The following is a 24,531-nucleotide window of genomic DNA, read 5'->3' as shown; positions in this document are numbered from 1 at the left end:
TATTGTTGACCATTTCAGCTTTCAGTGTACTTAGCTCGGTAGCAACTTAAAACTCTCTCTCTGAGGAAGAGCATCAAACTTTAGAGTAGCTGCACAAGCCATTTCTATGTTCTTTGTGCCATTAAATGCCTTTACTTTTCTACTTTCAACAGCTCCACTCCTTTTCCTTCTTACCAGTTTCCCTTGTGATGCCGACATGTAATGTAATAAAGTTAAATGTATGAGCCTGTCTTTGAAGGCACTTAGAAGGAATGCATGTTACACAAGCAGCTGTATCAGAAATGATTCACATCTTGACAGCACGATCACAACTTCTCATCTGTCTTACTTGCCAGATGACCTAGGCGTATTCACTGGTAGTTTCCCAAAGGGAAATATGATTTCTTTGGTGATCTTATGTTCCTCTGTGAGTATCTGTCAGTTAAGGACACATTACAATATCCTAATAAGAGGTGTTTTACGGGCCCAAACCTCCTTATTTCAAACATCTGTCATTTCTGTCCAAATTGTGAATAGTTCTGTCCTGCTTTAGTGTGTGTGCTGCAGTTCGGGCCTTAGTTTTACATGTTGATAATTGTTCCTTCAGGATCTGGAAAAATATAAATATAGTGTGATGGTAAATCTTGTTTTTTATTCTTCCAAAGTAAGACTAGCTTCAGTCTTCGGACCGAGTCAAAGCAGATAAATGGAGGTGTATGGAACTGTAGATCATAACTGTTTCTAAAGAACAAATTTGTATTTTAGGAACATATTTAATATCTATGTCTATGTCTAATGAGATAACACATGCAATAATCTTTGTTAAAACTGGAGGACAAGACTGTCCAAATGATTAATAAATGCTGAAAATATCAAACAGTGTATTCCATTTGATGATTGAATGTGTTTTGTTTTGTGCTTTACCCTTAGGGGTCACCATAGTGGCATTTCCTGCTTGACATGACTGGATATGAACACCGGCAAACAGAAAAATACTTCCTGTCTATATTAATAACTGGTTCGATATAGCAATGTACCAATGAACCAATGTTTTAAAAATCTTGAATTTACATGTGATCAACTCTTTTGTTGTTTCAGTCTTTTCAGATCATCTTTATATTGAAAGAGCGAGAGGTGTGCTGGTGTCTAACAATCAGTTGAAAATTGACTTTCACACAAGAGGAGTGAGTTGAGACTGCTTTGCTATGGCTAATAAATGATTCATTTTCATGCCTTGACAAGTTTATACATCAGACTTTCTTCCAGCAATGGCAACACGAGATGATTTCCTCTATTTCATATGATTTGGTGCATTATTTTAGTTTTAGTTTGGTTCAGTTTCATTCTCAGTTCAGTTTATTATAATGTATGTTTTTCGTTTTAATTCTTATCTACCTTCTTGAGTGTCTGTATGTTGTTTGTTTTGTGTAACATATACACATGTGCACAGTGACCAAAATGATAGCATACACACACTATTATTAATCTCACAGTCACACACACGCACACCTGTAAATAGTGCATTTATGAATGTCACCTTCGTTAAGCAAAAGTATGCCTAGTAAGCATTAGGATTATGACTTAGTTGATTGAAAAAATTGTCAGACTTTAATCCCGGGCAACATAGATCAGTTAAAAAAAGATGTTTCCAAAAAACGCAAAGTTGCTTCTGTCAGGCGAGATCAGACGTTCTATGGTCCATTTAAATATAAATTGTTTCAGATTATGACTGGATCATAAGCAACAGTAAATACAAATGCATACTTGTTAAACTGTATTTTTAATTAATGAGGTTATCTGAATGTATAATCTCCAAATTATAAAACCTACATCAGCCAATAACTAACATCTGCCGACTGCTGGCGAACTCTTTCCTGCTTCTACCGGGTGGGACGTTAACCGGAAGTGACGTTACGACAGCGATAGTTTAGAGAAAATGTATTCACGTAATACTAACTAAGTTATTTTAAAATTAAATACAGCCGCTACAACGTCATGGGCGGACCATAAGACACTCTTCTGTGGCTTTGTTGATTTGTATATATTTACAGAAAACTAGTTTGACCTCAATACCCAGGATGCACTTCGCTCTTGCCATCTTGTCGAGTGGTTGGGTCCGGAGAGCGGCAGGCAGGAGTTAGCTCCTCGTTAGCTTTCTGCCGCTGTGGTAAAGTGGTTATCTGTCAGCTAGCTGCTACGAGCAGCTGCCAAAAGTGAGCTGTCCACACGACGAGAAGCAAAACTTCACAGACTTTGAGACGTTTTCTCCGTCTGTCCTTCGCTCGCTCCCGATCTGTGCCGTTTGAATGCGTTTACCGTGAATTTCAGCATATAGGTGCACTAACATGTGCCTGCTGAGTTAAGCACGGAAATCTGAGTGTCTGCTGGCTTTACCGCAGCGATGTCCAGTAGTCTCCATTCCTCCACCGCTGCCAGCGAGCAACGGACTTTCAAAATAAAAAGAAACGCGCTATAAATGATTGTCGGCGTTAATTAATGATTGACTTGCCCAGCACTAATAATAATACGAATGAGTTTGCAAATATATTGTGCAAAATATTTTTTTCTAACAGGCAATTCAAATTAACAAAATATTGGTGGGGACAATTCTTTCCCAAACTTTGGTCGTGACTAGTCCCTATGGACCATATGCAAACCTACGCCCTTGTGCTCCAGCTCTCCCATGCTAATTTTATATACTATATAACTATATATTTCACTTGTTGTATCACTAATAGTGTTCAATCTATCTAATACAGCAGTTTGGCATCATTTTGAACCATTTTTGACCTCTCAGGAGCCTGATTTATGTGCTTTATGTGATTTTCTTTCGTTGCTCCCTGTGTGTGTATTGGCAGTTTTCAAAGCCAATGCGGATTTTAGAAGTGCTCTGTCAAAATATACGGGAAAATAATGAGGATGACGATAATTGATCAATTTAACAATCAATACAAAAAATTTACAAAGCAAGTGGCTGCACCAGAGATTATATCGTGGGCAAATATATATGCAGTTATATTGAATCCTGCTTTTGACAATATGGCACCTGTCCGTCGGGTGCTAACCTCAACGCTCGTTCGGGTTGTCGGGGCCATGGGGGTCGTGGACGTCGAGGGGACTCCAGGTGTCCTACAACTGCTGCCAGAGGACAACAGCACCCTGCAGATACGGGAGGACAAGTGGGGGCCGATTGAGGCCGTCATGAATTGTCCACCCATCAGGGTACAAATCATGGTGGCTGGAGAAAACATCGTTAAAATAGAAGCCATAGAGGAGTAAACTTGTTGTTGTTTTTTACTAATGTTGTTTATTCAAATGTTACAAGCTGTTGTTATTTAATTAATTCTAATGAGTTCATGTGTTTGTTTATTAGTTATGTGTTCCGTTATATTCAAATGTTTTAACTGTATCATAAAATTAAGGCTATTATTTCATATCTGTAAATATTAAGATTCCTCTGTTTGATTGTTAATAAATGTTTGTGTAAAAACTGTCAGCTTTGTTTTAAATGCTTGTTGAATATTAGCCACGAATAAGGCTATTATTAGATTGCTGTAAATGTTAATTATTGATATGGCCTTTTATTTATACATACAGATTATTATTTATTCTTTACGCATATTAATATTAACTCGGGCGAAGACATTTACCGCAAAAGTAAAGTGTGCCACCTTTCAGGTAAAATAGATGAATGACTTTAAGCTTTGGATAGTTTTTAAAAACATTTTTTTTAAATATCATCAAGCAATCAAGCTCTCCCCTCCTCTCAGGGTTTGTTTGTACCATGCTGACAAGAGGTTTGGTCCAGGTGTGGCTGGTTATCCAGATGGGCGTAAGGATGTTGGTCTGTGGCTCGGGGGGTGCCTGCTAAGGCTCTGTACCTCTGTATAAGAGGGCTTTAGCCTGAAGAACCTTCCTGAATATGCTGCCTACATGGACCCTGTGGTGGAAAATAATCTTTTCAACCTCCCGGTGAGAACTAATCAAGATGAGAAACCTCTTAAAATATAAAAACATATTTATTTAACAGACACTAATAACAATTCAGCTGAATGGATAGAGCTCTTTCCCCACGGATGGTGGTCTCCTCTCCCTTGATGTGTATTTTCACTTGTTTGCTGTTTGATTGGTATCCAATTCAGGTTTAACAATGTTTTTTTTTTTATAAAATACAATACAATAAAACTAAATAGATGAATAAAATAAAGATTTTGAGGCGAGGTCCCACGAAGTCCGTGAGGGTTTAGTTCTGCCCCACTGTCGAATCATCGTGTGTTTGAGGCCTCTCTCGCAGACATTTTGAGCCCTTTATGAACCCTTTCCGTAAGTCAGCATAGACTTTGCCTAAGGGAATTACCCAGAAATCATTGCAATGTGACGTTAAACACGGGGTAACCAGTGAACGCGTGGAGTAGTAAAATCAGGGAGTACAAAGTATAAAATAAGCACCCACAATTACATATCATATTTTTTTTCATGGGTACGTGATATGTTACAGCAAAGTGCTGTCCCATTCGTACTTGCACCATTTCAAGCCCTTACAGTCTCTCACACTCTTACTGACCAGTAAGTCCTTGAGGGTTCAGGGTTTGAGGCTTTAGGGGGGACATTGGGATTGGGCCATCGAATCAAATGCTCCAGTGTCACGTAATATGGTAACCGGCACCTTCCTGTCTGTACCCACCAGTCACATGTCCTTTTGTGATAAAAGGCAAATATGAAGTTGAATTGGGCTTTGCCTTGACGTGTTGACCACATTTATGGACCCATAATCTAGTAAACCATTATGTGTAAATGTTCATTTTAAAATAAATTTGATGTGAGCGAGATATAGCGGACCTGCAGTGCTGCAACTAAGTCTGAAAAATAAAACTTTCCACAAAATGTGTCTGTTTGAGTTTATAAAGGAAGCTTTTAGAGGAAGATCTTAAGTATCAAACACGACCTTTCATTTTTAAAGACTGCTATATTACTCTGTCGTTTTAAGCAACCAATCTGCTTCCTGTTTACATCGGCACCATCACGCCCAGTGTCACGTGATATTCGTTTTCAGGCGTTTTAGTCTGGACGGAGATCATCTCGAAAACGATGCTGAAACGCCCTGTGGACGGAGATCGTTTTAAAACTCTGTTTTCAAATGGAAACGGAGTAGTGTGGATGTAGCCCTAGGATCAGAGATCTTCTCCAACTTTGAAACATGCACTGTGTCTGGAAACTCGGCACGGGACTTGAGGAGCGAAGTGAACGAGCCGACGCAATAAACGTGAGGCTTCACGCTAACGATATACTTTGTAAGTACTTGAACTACTGGATTCCAATATTGCAAAACTAAATTACCACCGTTGGTATTATTTTATGCTCACCATGCGGGCGAGGCTGCTAGCTTGTAGCGTTAGCATGTGGCTACAGCAGCATGGACAAACAGTAAACAAACATGTGTGTTAGTTAATGTTGGAGACCCTTTATGGACTGTCACTGTAGGAGTATTTAGGACATTTCACATCTAAAATACACGACAGAAAGCGAGTGGGGCTGTACACTTAAACGGGGAGGAAGTGAGTAAAACAAAGTGATGTACAAATAAGACGTCAAAACATTGTTGTTTGGCTTACAGCAATATACAAACAATATAAAGTATTATACTGTGTAATATCCAAGTCAGCATCGTTCCGTTGAAAAGACGTTTAAAAGACGACTGGTCATGATACTGTCGTTATCTCATTTAAGTTATACTGTATGCTTTGGAATTCTCATTGTTAGTTTAAATACTACATTTTCTCACTTTTTCATGTATACACCGAGATTTCACAAAATGTTTGGTCATGGAAATTTGGTTAAAAGTCATGGAAATCCACTGGTCAAAATGTGTATGAACCCTGGGTTAGCTAGCTAACAGTATAACAATTTAAGTTAACATAAATCACCAATTAAAGTGTTAAGATGTAACGTTAGTAACCTAACTTGTGTTTACTTGTGCTCCTATTGAACCGACTGTAAGACCGCAAATGGGACAATTATCAAAATGGAGAGGGGACCAGAAATCACAATGAACAGTTGAGGTAACGCTAACAGTGACGTTAACGTAAAGATGGCCTGACTCGGACAGCACTAGCCGCTATTGGCCTGTCTCGAACGCTTCCGTCGTGACGCACTTTCCGGTCTTTTAGCTGTCATTTTCTTTGACAATTGGCATCCAAGCTTAAGTAATATTTGTTCGAGCCAAATATGGTGTTGTAAATACAACTGTATTTCTCTGTGTATACGTTGGGTGGCGCTGTATTAATGTCCTGGGCTCAGGTATATAGGTCCTGAGCTCACCGTGGTTGTCAGGTGTTTGATTCCGGAAGGGCAAAGGGTTTTGACCGCTATACGCTAATGTGGTGTGTGAATACAACTGGTGCATTTACTGTCGGTGGAAAGAATGGGACTTTTTGTACGTTGATCCACAACAAAGAGAATAAACGAGCTATCTATCATTAAACAAACTTGTCTGTGGTGATGTACCTAAAGCAACGCACATCACAGGCAATCTAGACGTAAAATGAGCGTGTCAACCAGGTCACTCCAGAGGGAAAGACACCTCAGGAGCTTGCAGAACAGGACTGGGCTTCTTTAACAATATTAATTCATACATATCAAAGAATCTACGTGTCAAATTTCATGAATATATATGGACGTTTACATGTCTAAATACTATAGGAAAGTGAAAGCAGAAAGAACACTCGGGCGACGGTCTTTACTCTGAAAAGTGTCTCTGTATTTTTACCGTATTGTCGTATTGAGTTAAAGGTAGGCAGCTGTTTGTTTTTAGCTCTGAAATATAACAGCAGACATATGTAAAATAAAGTGTTTTTCTTGTTTATCATAAGCCAGGCTACATAAAGTATGGACAATGATCTAATAAATGATGCAAATAATTTTGGTGTGTGTGTGTGTGTGTTTGAGAGCGAGAGAGAGAGACTTAGCTTTCAATAAGCCTCTGAGGTGGAGCTAATGCAGCTCAGCCGCGATCACCTTTCTTAACAGGAGAGAGATAGGCGGATCAGAGCGGGCGAGTGCCTGTACTGTGGCCGCTCGGGACATTCAGTTTCCTCCTGTCCAGTTCGGCCAAATGGGGGCGCTCGCCGGTAATGGTTGGGATACTGGCGGGCGGACCCGAGCACTCTCTCAACCCCCTACCAAGACTGTTGTTGCCTGCAGAACTAAATTTCATGGACACAGAATTTATAGCCAGAGCCCAGATTCCCTTAGAGATGCTAGAGCAGGGGTGTCAAACTCAAGGCCAGCGAATCCGCCAGCAAAAAAAAAAAGTTAGACTTGATAATAAAAATATCCCCATAGTTGAAATTATGAGATAGAAAGTCGAAGTTATGAGATTGAAAGTTAAAATTATGAGATAGAAAGTCATAATTATGAGACGCTTCAATACAACAGTCACATAAGCAGCTCTTTGGCTGGTTACTGTACATTTGACATGGAAATGGTTTGTGAGCACATTGAAGACTACTTTAAATGTGGCTTTACAACACATGAAATACTTCAGGTGGGATTGTGCAAACGCACCCTTGAAAGGATTTTAAGCTTTGAACAAAGTTATTGTAATAACTTGTTTGATATTTGTCCACTCCTGTTACCACTGGCAACCAAACAGTAATACCGATGAGCGCGAGGATTTCAAGTTTCAACGGTTTAACGGTAAACGACATTTATCAGCTATAATTGAACGTTAGCTTAACTGGCGTTTAGAAGCTGCATCTCCAGTGGGATTTACATTGACTGCGAATTTTGTGAGTTTAACAAAACCTTAACTTTAGCGTGTTAATTGAAAAACAAACAGCTTAGTGTTAACTGAATAACTAACGTTACATTGTGATACTGGGACGTTCAAATAACCGCTGATAAGATGCTTAAAAGATGTATTTGCCCACGGTTGAAAAGACGTTGAAAATTGGTTAAAAAGTTAAAGTTGTTTCACCATCTATTTATAGGCGTTGAATGAACTTTCACGTTTAGACCAGATTTCAACGGGATTATTTGCAATACTACAATTTGTTGTCCTCTACATTGTGCTAATAATAGTATATCATCATTATCATTATCATCATATATCATCACGTATTTGAAACGTCTGTTAACATCACATTATGTCTGTTAACCGTCACATTATTTTAAACGTCTGTAACCATCATCGTATTTAGACGTCTGTTAACCGTCATCGTATTTTAATGTCTGTTAACCGTCAACGTCACATTATTTTAAATGTCTGTTAACCTCACATTGTTTTAAACGATTTTTAACCGTCGAAATGCTCACAGTAAAATACGTAGCAATTTTAGTCTTTTCAATGGATGCTCACTCGGGATATTACACAGTATAATTCTTTATATTGTTTGTATATTGCTGTAAGCCAAACAACAATGTTTTGACCGTCTTCTTATTAGTAATAATATAAAAAGAAGAATAAAAAAGACACAAACATGCATTATGCTGCTTATAATAATGTATGTACTGCTGAACTTTGTTGTGACATATTGCTTCTTTTATCTGAAACATGATTATTTCCATATTCCCCACTCATATCATTAATTATAAACTTAAAACGAATGCACACCATAAAAATGAATGTCAGCCGGAGGACTCGATTTTCTTTTCACAGCTAAACTAAATCTAAACAGACTCCTCATATTCTAGGATCCTTCTTTTAAGTCAAAGTAAAAATGACAGGACGGTTCTCTTATCCTCCAGAAGATGTCGCCACATGCTTTGATAATGATTATTACAGCGAGACACTCTGGTGTCATTGTGGGTAGTGTGTGAGTTGAAAGGTTCACTCTCACAGTTGGTCAATCAAATAGAAATATATGTAGATAAAAGTATAGAGTTTGGTGTTTTGAGGAGAAAGGTAATAACACTCTGTTGTACGAAACTGTCTCCCTCTCACTAGTGGAGCTATTCTAAGAGCAAGGATGCCACGTAAGAAATCCAAAAGTCCAAAAAGCAGTGCGGGCAGTAAGGGGAAAGATAAAGGTGAGTGTCTTAATATTAGTAGAGTGTTAATGTGTTTAAATGTATGCATGTTTGTCTCAGGACGATCAAATGGAGAGACACAGTAAATGAAAAGGTGAACTGACTGTTACTTCCCATTTAGGTCACCTGCACATGTGGAACAGCCTAATTTAACTTTTTTACTTGTGTATTTACCCATCCTGAACTGTTATGTAGATGAGACAATAAAAAAATACCTTTCATTTCTTAAGTATTTACTTAAAACGTAGTGCATTCACATTCATATCAACTTGAAAAAGATGAACAATTCCAGTAAAACTGGGGGGTAAACTGAGCGTAGTGTTTGCTATACTCTGTATAGATGCAACTATCTAAAAGTAAGTTCAGATCCTAAAGGGAATTTGAATTGTCTTAGATTATATTAACTAGAAGTCTCATAATTCTTACATGGCCTTTATAGATAACTAAAGTCTTTGTATTTGATTACCTTCATTTATTTGGTTCTTTTTATGAACGCTATATACCATTTATTCAGGTTCTTCTTGGATATTGTAGGTCACCTAAATCTGACTTTGAGGTAGAGATGTAACAAGCATTGCTAAAACTAATACTCACACTTGACTTTGATGAGTTGGAGAAGCTGTTTGCATTCTTCTGATGTGATCATGAGTGTACTGCTGCACAGCCTTTGGACATGCTATCTACTCAGCTGTGGGTCCATTGTCATGGTCTAGTTTACTGTCAGCATACCAGCCCTGAAGACATGCTTTTGGTTAAATGCATCACCAAATGTATCTGTTTACTATAGATTAGATCATTGGCTCTTGTGGGAGTTAAAATCGATGGTGTTAAGAGTCCTCAGATTCAAATCTGTTTTGCTTATTTATTCATTCATTTCACCCATTTCCATCTTATACAGCCAGCAATACAAATTCAAGTCTGTTAGATCTCCTAATTGAACACATCCTAAAAAGTTTTACTCTAACCATAACCTAACCCTGAGCCTTAACTCAACCTAAAACCAAGTCTTAACCCGAACATTTACTGAACCCATTTCTCAAGGACCTTGATGATATAAGTGACAGGTAATCTTATCAGCTGATAAATCCCGATTGTTCAGATCTAAATTCTTCAGTAGTATCAACAGAGATAAAAACAAAGTGCTATATTTACAGTGTATTGTGGTACATTAAACACATCTTACAGTATGCAGTCAAAATGCTAGCTGTGAGTGGATTATGCAAGTGAAAAGAAGCCAGAAAAATATCAATATCTCTTCAACACAGCCAACAAAGGGCTACGGTAAAGTGCACTTGTGATGGATGCAGTGCTACGGGTTTATATCGTAACGATCCTGGTTAAATGTCTGTCACTGAGCAGATTATGTCTTGAGTTGCTGCATTATAGATATCTTTTAGATGTGCAGACGATGACAGCAATTAGTTTTGTACAGTCTGCAGAATAGACAGACCACACAGACATGACAATTAAACACATGGCTCATTATTATCATTGTCAACACCATACAGCGTCAAATGTTCTGGTTTCTGACAAAAACACCTCGAATTGTGATTTCAGATTCAACCTAAAGATTGACTTTTACTTTATACTGAATATAGCTGGCAGGAGAGGAGGACACTCTTTCTGGGTAAATTCACCAGAGTTTCCTTTCTTGTTTGTTTACATTATTTTGATATGGGGCTTCATGTTTTCAGATCTATAAACAATATTTTTTTAAGATCAACATTGCTTGGACCAAATGACTGTAACATGTGTAAATGTATTTATAAAAGTAACAAGTCTGAAAACATCAAAACATTCCTAGCCCTCGTGAAAAAAATGGTGTTTTGAAATGTGAGTATTAGCATCTTGAAAAGTGACCAACAAGTGATGCCATTATTGAGCAATTCATCTGATGTTCCTAATGTTCTGTCTTCACTAGAGAGGTTTGAATCTAGCTCATTTTTATGTATACTTCCTCTCTCTACCATCTTTCTTGTCTGTATAGATTGTGTACTCTCTCACCAAGGTCACCCCGATGATATCGTCCCCATGGTCCTGACATCAGCCACCCAGGAGCTCTTCGGGTGCCGCGCTGCTGAGGACGTCACAGGGGAGAGCCCTTACAAGCTGCTGAAAAAAGACGACATAATACGGGACTTTAAGACAAGAGCCAAAGTGTCCGATTTCAACCCCGTGAAGCAGATTGTGCTGGTGAGGCTGATCCATTGTCATAGAGATCACTCAGACAATACCCCCAACACACTGTGATGTTACACAGACCCCAAGTTAAGGGCTGTGGGAACAGACAGAGGAACCAGTTCAGCCTCATTCCCCCTCTGTCTCTGAGCAAAATCAATTATGTGAGAACCACCAACTCTTGCTTTTAGCATTTGTGTCCATTCTGCCACAACACACTACTCTAAAAAAATAAACGCAAACTTAAAACTTAATGAGACCAGAGAGCACCCTAAGGGAGCCATAAAGGCTCATCTGTTCTCAGTCCTTTATAATGTTCTCTTCTTATTTGGGACTAAGCCAAGCACTTACCGTGTGTGTGTGTGTGTGTGTGGTTTTCTGTCTTTTTCTTTGTTTATAAAGCCCACAACTTCAGTTCTCAAGTCTGAAATCTACATCTCACTCTGTCATCTACTATCTCGACCAAATGACAAAGTTGCCAGAATCAATTAAAATACACTACATTCATTATTTATACAGACACATTGTCATGAAGTCATGTCATGTTGTGAATTCTTAATCTTTTTATCTGACAGGACTACCCAGAGGATGAGCTCTTGCTGGTTTTTGACAGGGACTTAATCTACGGCCAGATGTTCTACCTGGTTCTGACCCCCGAAGCTAAGGAAAGAATCTTAAACGTAGGTCGACGTAGTTTTGGTTTGGGTAACAAGGTTTACTTTTTCATTTTGTTCCTGCTCACATTCTGTCCACTACTTGGTCTTTGAAGTGTGGTGCAGTAACACTACACTAACTAAATATGTAAATATGACTAATTATGAGAATACATGTGCCAGTCATTTAGCATGCAGGGTGGCACCAATATTTTGTTTAAATTTTATTCTGGTTCAATCCTGTAGGCAGGAATGTTCACCATTATTTACTTCTTTTATATTCGAGGTATGTACACTATTTTATCAGTCACGCTATCAGTAATGGCTCGTTGTGACTGTGGGCCGATTTCATGTTTAGCAATTAAAAAAAGTCTCACTTATCTTCCACTTTTGTGTGTTTCTTGTTCTTTGTACTGGATACTCTTGTAATGCTCTCCAGGTTGTGCAGACACCAGAGCCTGAGACACAAGAAGTGCCAGCGCCAAAGAGATGGGTGTCTCTTGGAAGTGAGAAGGAGATTGACGCCGAATCTGTGAAGGAGACCAGAGAACAGGTGCTGCAGTAAATAACAAACACATCACATTTGCATATGAACATCTGGAGTTTTCCCATTCACCCTTGTCATTAAACCTCTCTTTTCAGTCTACGCTTTCTTACCAGCTGTGCTTCAAGTTCAGATTGAGGAGGAAGTTAGGGGCACCAGCCTGTTTTTCTGATTCCGTCACACAAGTCACAGGGTTTCCTTCCTACCCAGACAGCAGCTTCAGCATCCCACTGATGCAGAGGGACTGCGGGACTCAGGCTGTTTCCAGACTGCAAAGCAGCAGTGCTCAGACAAAGAGGTATGTCAGCAAATCAGTACACATAAAACTGACTTTTTCCATGGGGGGGGGGGGGGGGGCACTTACAGGTCCTGCCAACACCTCAATGCTTTAAGAAAACAAGATATCAACACTGAATGCAATATTAAATACTTTGTGAGACAAGTATTTTTCTGCAATTGATGCTTATACTCATAAATCTGACAAATTCCTGAAATGTGCATTCGCCATGTACCATTTTTTTTTCCTCTTTATTATTTTAATAGTAACTCCACCTGCACAAACGTATTGTAAAGTTATTTGTCCACTTTACAGCATGTTGCAGAACAATATGTCTACCCAGTACACGCCAAGAGAGTTGAGTTCTGAAGAAAAAGACAACATCAATCAACATCAATTTTTGCAAGTCAGTGACCCCAAGGTATGCTGACATATTCCTGAAATTCATGGTGTCTTCTGTCTGCTGTCTAAGGGTGTATTGTGAAGACTGATAGTCAACCCAAACTCGTAAATTCCTGTATCAGCCTCAGGGTTCTCAAACCCATCCATTATTACACCTGTGGGAGCATTAGAATATTCCAAAACAATACCTTTAGAAGCCATTCACCTTGTCAATGTGCTAGATTTTGAGATGTTATAGTTTCCTTCACCGCCCAGACGTTGGGTCTCAAATGAAAGTTTCAACTATAACGTTGTAATCTTACACTTTACCCTCAACCCTCCTTTGTGTCCAGGTAAGCACTAAGGAGTATTAGAAAACGTTATACTGTAGCTATGAAGAGATTTGATGGAGGAAAACAAAACGTAATGCACAAGTTTTGCCAGTATTGACATAGTTATATTTTGTTTGTTTTTTGCAGAATGTTGTACGCCCTTCAGCAGGAAGAAATCAAGAATGTGTTCATTGATGACTGGAAGGCTCTGCAGACAGCAGCTACATACGATGACTGGTCTGAGAAGGATTTCAAAGGATTGAAGCTTCATAAGGCCTTCTCAGACCAGCGATACACCAAGGACAAGAAAATCAGCAGCGTCAATTGGCACCCTACCATCTACGGTAAAGTGAACAAATCTCAGTCAGAGGAAAGTTTTGTCCAGAAGATTTTCTCACACAAAAATATTCACCAAAATACTTTATAGCACTAACTCCCTCAATACTTAGCCAATAATGGTTTTAAATGTCTATCTGGTAGAAAAATGTTGACAAAGAAAGTGTTGATGGACAATGTTGGCAACAAATACAACACATGTAAATGACATTCATTCTCTCTGCAATCTGTCACTGACAAGTATTCTAATTTGACATTCCATCCATTGTAAAAGCATTCATCTTCTTCACCGCTGCTTTGTAATGTTGCTAAGCTGTCATCACCCACAGAGTAGGCTTCCAGCAAGATCGAGAATTATAATATCAGTGCCACAACTATGATCACTGCTGTGAACATATGTTATTCAAAGGGGGATCAGAGTTAAATCCAGTAAAGTTAAACCCTTCTTAATGTTTAGCTGATGCATTGTGTGATGTCTTTTCTTGATGGGATAGGTGTGATCGCTGTGGCTTTGACAGAAAAAAGGCAGGAGCAGGAGTCCGCAACGTTTGGCTCCGAAGATTCTCTCATTCTCTTTTACAGCTTCTCCGACCCCTCTAATGCCCAGGTATGGAAACGTATAGAAGTATTTGGGACCGCCTGAGTGAATGTGGAGAGTGTACAAGCTGGAAAAGAGATTGAAAAGACTATATTTCTATGTCTCTCATTGACTCATTTTTGTTTTCTGTTTGAGACACACTTTGATTTCATGGCTGAAAGGATTTGCTTACTCCTGTCATTTAAGTCTTTTATTTGCTTTAGCAGCATTTGAGAGGCTCTATTGATTTGACAGAGGAGCTAAATCAATGAAACTGAGCTGCTAAACCACTCAAAAGTAATATGAGGTCTGCATGACGTATGCCTTCACTGGTGCATGCGTCATGCTTTGGTTTCACTGTCTGCTGGAGCAGTGATCAAAGGGGCAAAGGGTACTGTGTAGAGGAAACCAGAGACATCCCATAGTTTAAATAAATAGATTTATTTAGTGTGGGGAGTTCAGTGTTGCAGCTCATTTTAAACTCCAGGAGATTTAAACATGATGCCGAAAAATGATGCCTGATGAAATGGAATCTACTGTATACACTTGAATTTTGTAGATTAAAAGCTGAACTTTGAATGGCGAGACTAGAATAAATAAATATGCAGGATGGCAGGCACCCAAAACATGGAAATGTCTACTTTGAAATGTAATATTTCTGCCCTGTGTATGTGGGTTTCTGTGTTGTTTGCAGTTGCTGCTGGAGTGCCCAGATGACATTTTTGCCTTTGAGTTTTGCCCTTCTGATCCAAATATTATCGTTGGCGGCTGCAAGAATGGCCAGGTGCTGACTTTGACTCTCTGCATCTCTGGTTTGCGGCATCTGCTGCCTTTTCTGCCTCGTAGTGGTTTTTGTATCCTATCACTTTTCCATGCCCCGCTTTTCATTATAAGGGAAAAATGATTCAATCGATGTCCCGTACAATTCCAATGAAATGTTTCTTCTGTTGTTGCTGTTTTCTCAGGTCGTGTTGTGGGACATTTCTGCTCACGTCACACACTTACAACCTGTTAAGAAGGTCTCTGGCAACACTGACACATATGTAAGTACCCATATCTTTCCTCTAACGTGCACAATGTTGATACACTAACACATGGTGTTCTGTATCTGACTTGGTGTATTACATGTTGTATCAGTTACCGTAACTCTTTGGCTAGTGATGATGTCAGCTTGGTTTATTCAAGTATGGGTCTTCAGTGTATCAAAGCATGCAGCATATTTGCTGTATGACAGAGTGAGATGATGACATGTTGACTCCTGAGTTCTCCCCTCATCCTCACTCTTTCATTAGATGGGAATGAAGTGGCCTAATGGTCCTTTTCAAGCCAGCCACAGCTGTCAAAACTAGTTCCACAGACGTACTAATGCCAGGAGTAAATCTCAAAGAACGTTCTACCATCAAGTGACTCCACTGCTAAACAGAAACAGCCTAGAAGGCCTCGGCAAACACCACAGTCAGGTTGAAGTGACCTGACTGAATAAAAAAAGCTCTTAGCTGAAGGCTTGAACTTCAAAGAGGGCTTCTCTTGTGGCTTAACATCATAGTAAACTAATATTGTCACGGCATAGCTGCCCTGTTTAGATGTCATTATGTGGAATAATAAAGATACGATAAGTTCATGATACGTGACAAAAAACAGGGATCAAATTTGCCCCACAATATCGCAAGTACATAAACTCCTTCATAGCCTGTTGAGACATCCACAGACCAAATATTAAAGCAGTTCTGTCGCTTAAAGCCTGACCTCCACTGACATCTTCCGCTCGGCTGCTGTATTTAAATAGACATATATGCCCTCATCATATAGCCCCCATTTGCTTTGTGTGTTTTTATTGCCTCTACAGTGGAGCAGCTGTCTCCATCCCTGTCCTCACTACTTCCTTCTCTTTTGCTTTTCCCTCTAGCATCCTCCGTACCTTTCTCTATTCTCTTTGTCCTTGTTTGCTCTTGATTCCCCAGAGTCAACAGCACCAGCTACTCCAGCTGTTACACAAGCCTTCCATCCTCCACCATAGTTTGTCCCCATAGAAGATAACACACGAGCAAATCAGATCACTCCCCTCCCTTGTGTTTGCAATGTAAACATTGGCAGTTGTATCTGCTAAAAGGCTTTATTTGGATGTGGAGTGCTGTGAAAGCTGCCCTACACCAGCACCTGTTGCTAGCTTATCAGATGAACAAAGAATTCAAAAGCTCTTTTATACATTTCTGTTCTGTTCACACCCTTTAAATCTGCGGGTGCACAGCAGTGTGATTGAAAGGAATCCCTTTCCACATTCTGTGCATGTTTCAAGATCCAAGGCACAATCTTTGAACTTCTGTGTTGCAGAATACATCATTTGATAAAGTTGACTTCATTTGAATATCATGCTGGAGCGTTTTAGGATGGCTGTTCACCGCTGTATGAAGTCTTGATATTTAGATTGATTTGTCAAAGCTCACTGTACTCACTGTACATGCTGTGCCTTTTGTGTCTCACCTCCCACCAGGACCTCAATGACAAGAAAGAGACTAGGACTCCTGCTGTGCTCTACTGTGCAGTGTCTTCCATAGACCGCAGCCACAAAGCACCAATTACTGATGTCCACTGGCTGCCACCAACATTTGAGGTACACAGCTGAAGGCCAGAGGGGTTGCAAGGAGGATTAACAACTGCAAATCTGACATTAAATAGTCAGAACACTGATCATGTAAAGAGTTAAGTGACATTGTCATATGGAGTGCATTAGGTAGGTGCTGGAACCTTCTTCTGATCACTATTTCATTCGGCTTATCTTGAGTCGTAAAAGGTGTTTTTGTGTGACTACACAGAAAAACATTCGTTAATGTTTTCTTTATCTCAAGCCTCTTTTATCATATCTAAAGTCAACATTGTGGCATACTTACGGCAATAAGGCAATCATCAAAGTGCACCCGAGCATATTTTCCATTATCATTAGCTCTTTACTAAGCTTGGCAGACATTTGTTGATTTTGCGACTCACTCTCTCATTAAGGTGACCAGTACGGGCTTACCAGTGGAGAACAAGTACAACATTTCTGCTCAGATTGTCACCTGCTCCCCTGACTGGTAGGACTTACAGAAAATGGTAAATGAATGAACTGATTGCAGGTCAGATTACAGGTCCCACTAGAGTCTTTCTCTCTGTACTGTGCACTGCTTGCAGTTATTGGCAGCCACCACATTTAGAGAAGATGCTGCTTTACACCTTTAGTTAGAGAATGAGAAAGCCTACAGGTCTACAACAGAGTCTGTGTCAGTCAATATTCACATTGTGTGTGTTTAATTATGAACAAAAGGATCAATGGCTATGTTCATTTTACAAATGTCTCCCTCTCCCTCTAAAGTGCTCTAAAGTTCTGGGATGTGCGAGTGCCACACGGGAAGCAGAATGTGTATCAGAGGAGACTCGACGGTGTCCCCGACACTTTCAGACACCTGGACCACACATGGAAGCCTCTGTTCAGGGTACTGCCGAGATTAAGGGTGCAATACAAAATGAATGTGGAGGGTCAAATCTAAAAGTTAAGCTGGATACACATTGTGATAGTATACAGCAAACCAAATGGCCATTGTGTTCAGTAGACAAACGTTACGTCCACCAATACGGGCAGAAAGTCATTCTACCTGCTAAAAGAAAATGAAATCAATGTTAACGTATTAAAGCGTGATGATGAAGCCTCTAACATTTATTTATGTAGATGTAGGATTACACAGGCATTTTAAAACAGTGTAAATTAAAACTTTCAAATCCTGTATTTTTGGAAGAAACACTATTAATTAAGATTAACTCTTCACTTCCCTTCTTTACATTTTCAAGAAAGCCAATCACTTTTCAGATCAGGTTTCTTTATGAAGGCTTTGAGTTTAACTGATTCCCCAAAGTACAACATTTTAAACCACAATGACATCATTTTTTACTTCATTTGAAAAGCTCTGTGTATGTGTATGTTTATTTATGTACAGATTTCTATGTATTCAAATTGGGCTCATTGAATGTATTTTAGTGTGCTTGCTCATAGTCCTTATATTTGTTTCATATTATGTTTTGTCTCTGTCAGTATCTTCAAATGTCAAAAGTTCTTCTCTGCCATGTGTCAGGTTTCCCTGCCAAAGATTGATACCACTGGAAGCTACGCTCCTCTGAAATTCAGCCTGGCTAATACAGCCAGGACCACAGGTGAGGGATCGTACCCTTCAGGCTGGTTGGTTGGTCGGTTTGTTCCTGTCTGTTGCACTGCCTCTCCCTTCTACAATCAGTAGCATTACTCAATTACAATCATTTGTACAGTACATGCTGTCAGGTGTTATTGTTGGATGCAAAGCACCTCTTAAAAGTGAGTTGTAATAACTCACTCACACACTCACTCAATCACCTTTCGAAGAAAAGGACAGAAAAAGCAAACCTCAGTATGTAAATTTAAAGTGAAAAACACAAGATTTCAAGCATAGACAAATGTACACTTATTCTTTGGATTCTTTAGTTCTGCTTTGGATGGTTGAGCACAGTGATCAGTGGGGTAGGGTTCACTCAGGTACTCTCATTCTCTGTCTGTCTCCCTCTTCTCTCCTCCGGTTTCATAGCACTTTATTAAGTGATACTTCCAAAACAAGGCCCTCATAGTTGCAGAGCACTAGTCTCGCTGACTGTCAGCTGTTTGCAATATGCACAGGCTCCTTTAGGGCCAGAAGATGATCGTGTGTGTCTTGGCTGCTCATGAAGAGACCTGTCTTTGTCTGGCTGAAGGTCTGCCTCTCTAAACACAGCTTTGGTGACTGGCGGTTATAGATATAATATGTTCACTAACTCAGGCAATAAATCTGTTACAGCCCTCAGGCAGTCTGTTATTAAGCTTTTAATGAATCCCTGTGTGATTAATACTAAGCTACTTCAAATAATTGACTCATAAGTATTGAGTCTACACTGTCTGCCTCTGAGCCCTATATTCAGGAACTTTGTTCTTTGCCTTTTGTTGTCTCTGATGCTGAAGTCCCGTGCACTTACAGCAGTAGCCTCTGTAGAAGAAGCTGCACCCTGCGCTTTTAACAGTACCACATGGTTTTTGCGAGCAACCCCTCGTGGGGATTAAGCAACAGTTGAGCAGCAGTGCAGTGTGGTGAAGGTGAAACAATGTCTACATCTGTTGCTGTGCGGTGTCGTCTGTCTCACATCTTTACACACATCTCAACTGGGGGAAAGTGGATTTGGAAGATGTGTAATTGGGTAATCTGATCTGACCTTCAAGAGCTAATCTAACAGGGTGAAGCTGAGCCTTGATTGGGAGCGGCCCGCTGATAAGGGGGTGTGAACGGATAGTCCTGTACTGTCCCTGACAGACAGTTGGGCTTTTGTGATGGAAAAGGCTTCTTCCATCACTACCAGTCCTGCCGATCTCACCCATCCCACCCTTCTCCCTTACTGTCTCCCTTCTTGGCACAATCCTCACTCCCACCTCCACCTCTTTTGTCTCCCGCTCCTCTCTTACCAGCCCATTCACCTCAGCCATACCCCTCCCCACCTCCTCCTCTTTTGTCCATCCGTCGTCTTGTTGATGGTCAGATTACAGAGCAGGCTGCACCAATCTCTTCTTTCCCTTTACTTTAAATAGATGTTTTTAATGTTCCTTGTCTTTCTCTGCCTAATGTTCATTCCCTTATGGTTGTGCTTTCCTTTGGTTTGGGATTATCTTTCCTTGCAAACAAGACGCAGACTTGCTTACTTTCTACACTCTCCACTGACAGAAGCAGCTGATGAAAACGATGCCAGCTCAAAGGTCGTCCCAGACTTCAGTAAGCTCAGAGTGCCCTCAGCTAAGACACTCGCCACTCTGGGAGACGTCAATACCAAACTCTTCATTGGAACAGAGGTAAACAAAACTAAGAAAGATATTTTTAAAAAGGTGCACTGTTTTTAACATGTTCCATGATGTGTCTGTTTTCACTTCCAGTCAGGGGAGATAATTTACACCGACTGGAAACTGGTAAAGGATGACGCTGGACGGCTGCACAGTGAGTATTCTGCTTTACCGTTATTAAAGTCAGTTTAAAGAAACAGAAGCTCATTAACTGTAAATCATGTATCATTGGCTTTCTTTGAAACAGACCAGAATGTGTTTGTTTTTTTAGCAGTTTAATATTATCAACAATAGTAATTGTATCCTCAAAAGTCTTGAGACAAATGATGCAATTGGCAATAATAGATTTAATCCTAGAAACAATTCTGCACACATTATAAAAGTTATATAAATAGACTAGCTACTGTAAGGCAACTCTATGGTTTGGCAGCCAATGTGAATGTAATCAGCATGGACATAGAGAGCACAGAGGGTTAATTGCTCCTTGTATTGCATTGCCCTGTTGCTTCTGTGGGAGTAGATTACTGTGAAATATAAAGTCTGCCTTCTATTTCTGTCTCTCCTCTCTCAGGTGCCAAGCCCTTCCACTGCTTTAGCTTCCATTACTGGCTGGTGACTACGGTACAGCTGTCGCCCTTCTTCAAAGACATTGTTTTGACAACAGGAAGCTGGAACTTTGCCATCTGGAAGGAGGGAGTCATGGTAACAACACCTGTCACTTAAAGTACCGTAGCAGACAATGCAACCAGTAAAAAGCACGCCCACATGCTCGACTGCATTATAACGAAAATGGAATGAACACCAAAGATCAAAGTTATCCTAGACTTTAAACATAATCAATGCCACATAGCAAAATAAAATGCATAATATAAAACATATATCAGACCAGAATTGTTGCATTTTAAATCCATTGACTCTGTTTGACGTCTTGTACTACGACATCCAGGATGGCCCCTTCATTGAGTCGCCAAGGTTTGAGAAGTATTGCACCGCGGGATGCTGGTCCCTGTCCCGACCCGCTATTTTCTTCATTGGGAAAGAGGATGGCAGCATTGAGGTGTGGAACCTTCTGGATAAACACAATGAACCTGCGCAGGTCCACACACTCATCACCAACGCCAAGATTACCTGCATCAAACCCTGGACAGCCTCCTGTGAGTTCTTGGCCTCTTTGGTGCACAATCGAGTAGTAGCATACATGTATGTGTGGCCCCCTTAAAAATGCATTACTTGTTTTATTATGTTTTGATTCTAACTTTTGGGTCTCACACCCAAAGCACAAAGGTTTGCCTGAATGAGAAATGCATGGAAGTAAGCCTGTGACCGAGTTGAGGCATTAAACCTGAGTGTGCTGGATATATCATTCATACTTTATTTGTATGTATTATTTTAGGTTCGAGCCATTTAAAGTGCTTTACAGATGGCAAGCTGATAATAACTGAAAACAGTAAAACAAGTTGAGACTAAATGACTGTAATGATAAAACCAATAAAATAGATATAATACATCTTTACACAATAATAAAAATACATAAAAAAATATTATAGGCAGTAAAACAATTAAACACATGAATAGAATGTAAGACATTAAAGACATAACGGCCATAAGACATTAAAGTATACTCTCTGGTGCATACCTGGAAACTTTCTTGCTGCTACCCAGATGTGGACTGGGCCTTCCTCTCTGTCTGTTTTATTTATATTTCTTCTATAAGTTCCTTGTTGTAAGATTTTTTTGAACCATGAAGCTCATTTACTGGACTTTTTTTGTTCATACAGCCAAGCAGCACTTCCTGGCTGTGACGGATGAACTTGGAATGCTCAATGTTTTGAAACTCACAAATGAACTCTGTGTTCCCTCCTGTAATGAGGTAAGACAGTCCAACCACCTACTAAGTACTCACTTTAAAGGAGATTATCAGTTGTCTCGTTACTTATTTTGCAAAAATAAATAATAATGTACCCTTGGTCGAGGTTAAAAATGAGGTAACATATCCAACTCTGCAGCATGCCAACACAAGTTTTATTTTAGGTTTCTGTTTGCTGCTTTATTACATTGATATTAAGCTAGTACAAAACATTCTAGTGACGGGCATGTTGGTTCAGCTCAAGTGTTGTCACAGTAATTGTGATTATGGGCTAATGTGTTATTAGTCATGAGTTTGTTTAACGGAAGCCTGCTAACAAGTGCCTTTCTCTTTTGTCTGTATGCAGAGTCTGAGGGTGAAGAAATTATTTGAGTCTGCGGAAGAAAGGTTGAAGGATCTTGTGAGGTGTCGGGAACTGTGGGCAAAAGAGCAGAAGGAAGCTGAAGAATCAAAGAAGAAAGCGGTGAGCTGACTGTAGAAAGAACGAGCAGGCTTTGTGCTCTCAATATTGGCCCTTAAAGTGGCCTTGAATGAGACCTTGTGTCCTCTGCTACACTCTAACCTCACTGACAGCCACTTGTCTCACCGAACAGTCTGAATGTGATACCAACAAATGTTTTTTAAAACAGTGTGTACACCAGTCTCTCTCTCTCTCTCTCTCTCTCTCTCTCTCTCTCTCTCTCTCTCTCCCTCTCTCCCTCTCTCTCTCTCTCTCTCTCTCTCTCTCTCTCTCTCTCTCTCTCTCTCTCTCTCCCTCCCTCTCTCCCTCTCTCCCTCTCTCTCTCTCTCTCTCTCTCTCTCTCTCTCTCTCTCTCTCTCTCTCTCTCTCTCTCTCTCTCTCTCTCTCTCTCTCCCTCATGTTTAATTCAGTCAGATTGTTATTTGATCCTTGGCACTGGGAAAAGTGTAGTTATTGACAGCCAGTGGCTCGCAGTCTGTCCGCTTACTATAGAAGCTACTTCTTTTAGTGCTTAAATGTTCTAATCTCAACGCAGATGGATTTTGCTTTGTTGCAGTAATCTTTAAAAGGTTTGTTTATGTGTTTGTGGATCTTCTCGTCTTGCTCCTCCAATCATTTTTCACAAATGCTGTTATGTTCACTTCCAGACTTTGTGGTCACATGACTAGGACAAGACGACTCAGGAATATGAACAGACAAGACTGTACGATACGGTTTCTCGGCGCTGTCAGTGTGAATGCTTGTGTATAAGCTTGTGAGCGTGTAGGTGGGCACGTGCATAATTGTGTCCTGTATTTGTCTCGTTTGGTCATGATTGCAATGAAATTGATACAGAAAAATGATCATTTAGCAATATTATAAAACCCGGCAAAATTGTAACTTGTAAATAATAGAAATATGCTCAAAACTGATTATAACTAATTTAATGTGAATAATTTAATTATGAGACTAATGTTGTCTTCAATTGAAGTGTCCTTTTAGGACTGCTGGATGATGTACATCAAGTAACATCAAGGGGCAAAATGTAGTTGAAAGTGCAACTTCATAACATGTTACATAGATATGACCTAAACGTTTCTTCTTCAAAGAGAGGAAACTGTCAGGTCTTTAGTAAGGAGAAGTTTTAAAATGCTTTGTTGTTTGCTACATATTGTTGATGACTCTGATTCTTCCATGATGTTTGTCTCCAGGAACCTGACGAGCGATCCAAACCAAATCCAAAGTGAGGAAGCGTACAAGAAACACCTGAAGCTGGAAGAAACCATCCTGAGAGGCCTGGGCCTGTGGCCACCTGCCAACAAACAAGATGCCTGAATCACACACATTCACACACACACACACACACTTTATATAGGTTTTGTCACTTTTTCTATTTATTTATACAGTTGATAACCTTCACTGTTTATTAATAATAACACCTTTTTTGACCGTTCATTTGTAATTTCTTTGTTTGTATCTTTATTACAGTATTCACAATATTTGCCATTGCTGCTAATGTCTGACTGAATTATTTTCATTGAAGTATGATCTAATTGTGAAACATGAGAACATTTAAATCAATTCGTCAATCGAAAATCAGACCACTTTTTGGTTGGTGCTTCAGAGTCAAACATGGATTGTTTTCATCCAACCCCCATCTGAGATCTCGTTACAGGGTAATGCCATCCATTTGCCCCCTCGTCCCCACCACTCCCTGAGGATACAGTCTGGAAAACCTCAAGGATCTGACTTTGGCAGGAAGTTATTTTATGGCTCTTCAATTTCATGATACTTATCTGTTGTTGAAAGTACATGAATCAATGTTGTATGGTTCATCTTGAGTGTTGACAAAGAAATGTTTTATTAAAAGTCACAGTCTGTTTTATTAAAAGTCTGTCTCCCTGACTGTGTAATGTGGAAGGACTCCTCTGTAGTGACGAATGCAGTCTTTCAGCTCATTGTTTTTACGGCACACAACTTTACTGTTTGGTTCAGTCTCACCTCATCCACAATGCTTTCAGCCACAGCAGTCGGCTGTTTTCAGCAAGGAAGCGCTAAAAAACCGACTACTCGGCACCAAATGA

At 39.8% G+C, this 24,531-nt stretch overlaps 1 protein-coding gene across 1 annotated transcript; it reads left to right on the top strand.

The window, feature by feature from the left end:
• Positions 1-8,945: 8,945 nt before the first annotated feature.
• Positions 8,946-24,330, top strand: dnai3 (dynein axonemal intermediate chain 3; the record flags this gene model as incomplete). Its single annotated transcript, XM_079157930.1, has 19 exons — positions 8,946-9,006; positions 11,015-11,199; positions 11,760-11,864; positions 12,277-12,390; positions 12,480-12,679; positions 13,519-13,715; positions 14,202-14,314; positions 14,979-15,068; positions 15,250-15,327; positions 16,776-16,895; positions 17,282-17,355; positions 17,634-17,754; positions 19,896-20,153; positions 20,235-20,295; positions 20,713-20,843; positions 21,088-21,295; positions 21,920-22,011; positions 22,355-22,471; positions 23,659-24,330. 19 exons carry the CDS (start codon positions 8,946-8,948, stop codon positions 23,692-23,694), a joined length of 2,361 nt encoding a protein of 786 aa, XP_079014056.1. The 3' UTR covers positions 23,695-24,330.
• Positions 24,331-24,531: the final 201 nt, after the last annotated feature.

This window comes from Pholis gunnellus (assembly GCF_910591455.1).
Source record: "Pholis gunnellus genome assembly, chromosome: 4".
NCBI lineage: Eukaryota > Metazoa > Chordata > Actinopteri > Perciformes > Pholidae > Pholis > Pholis gunnellus.
The sequence above is the reverse complement of the archived record's forward strand: the minus strand, read 5'-3'. Positions and strand labels throughout refer to the sequence as shown.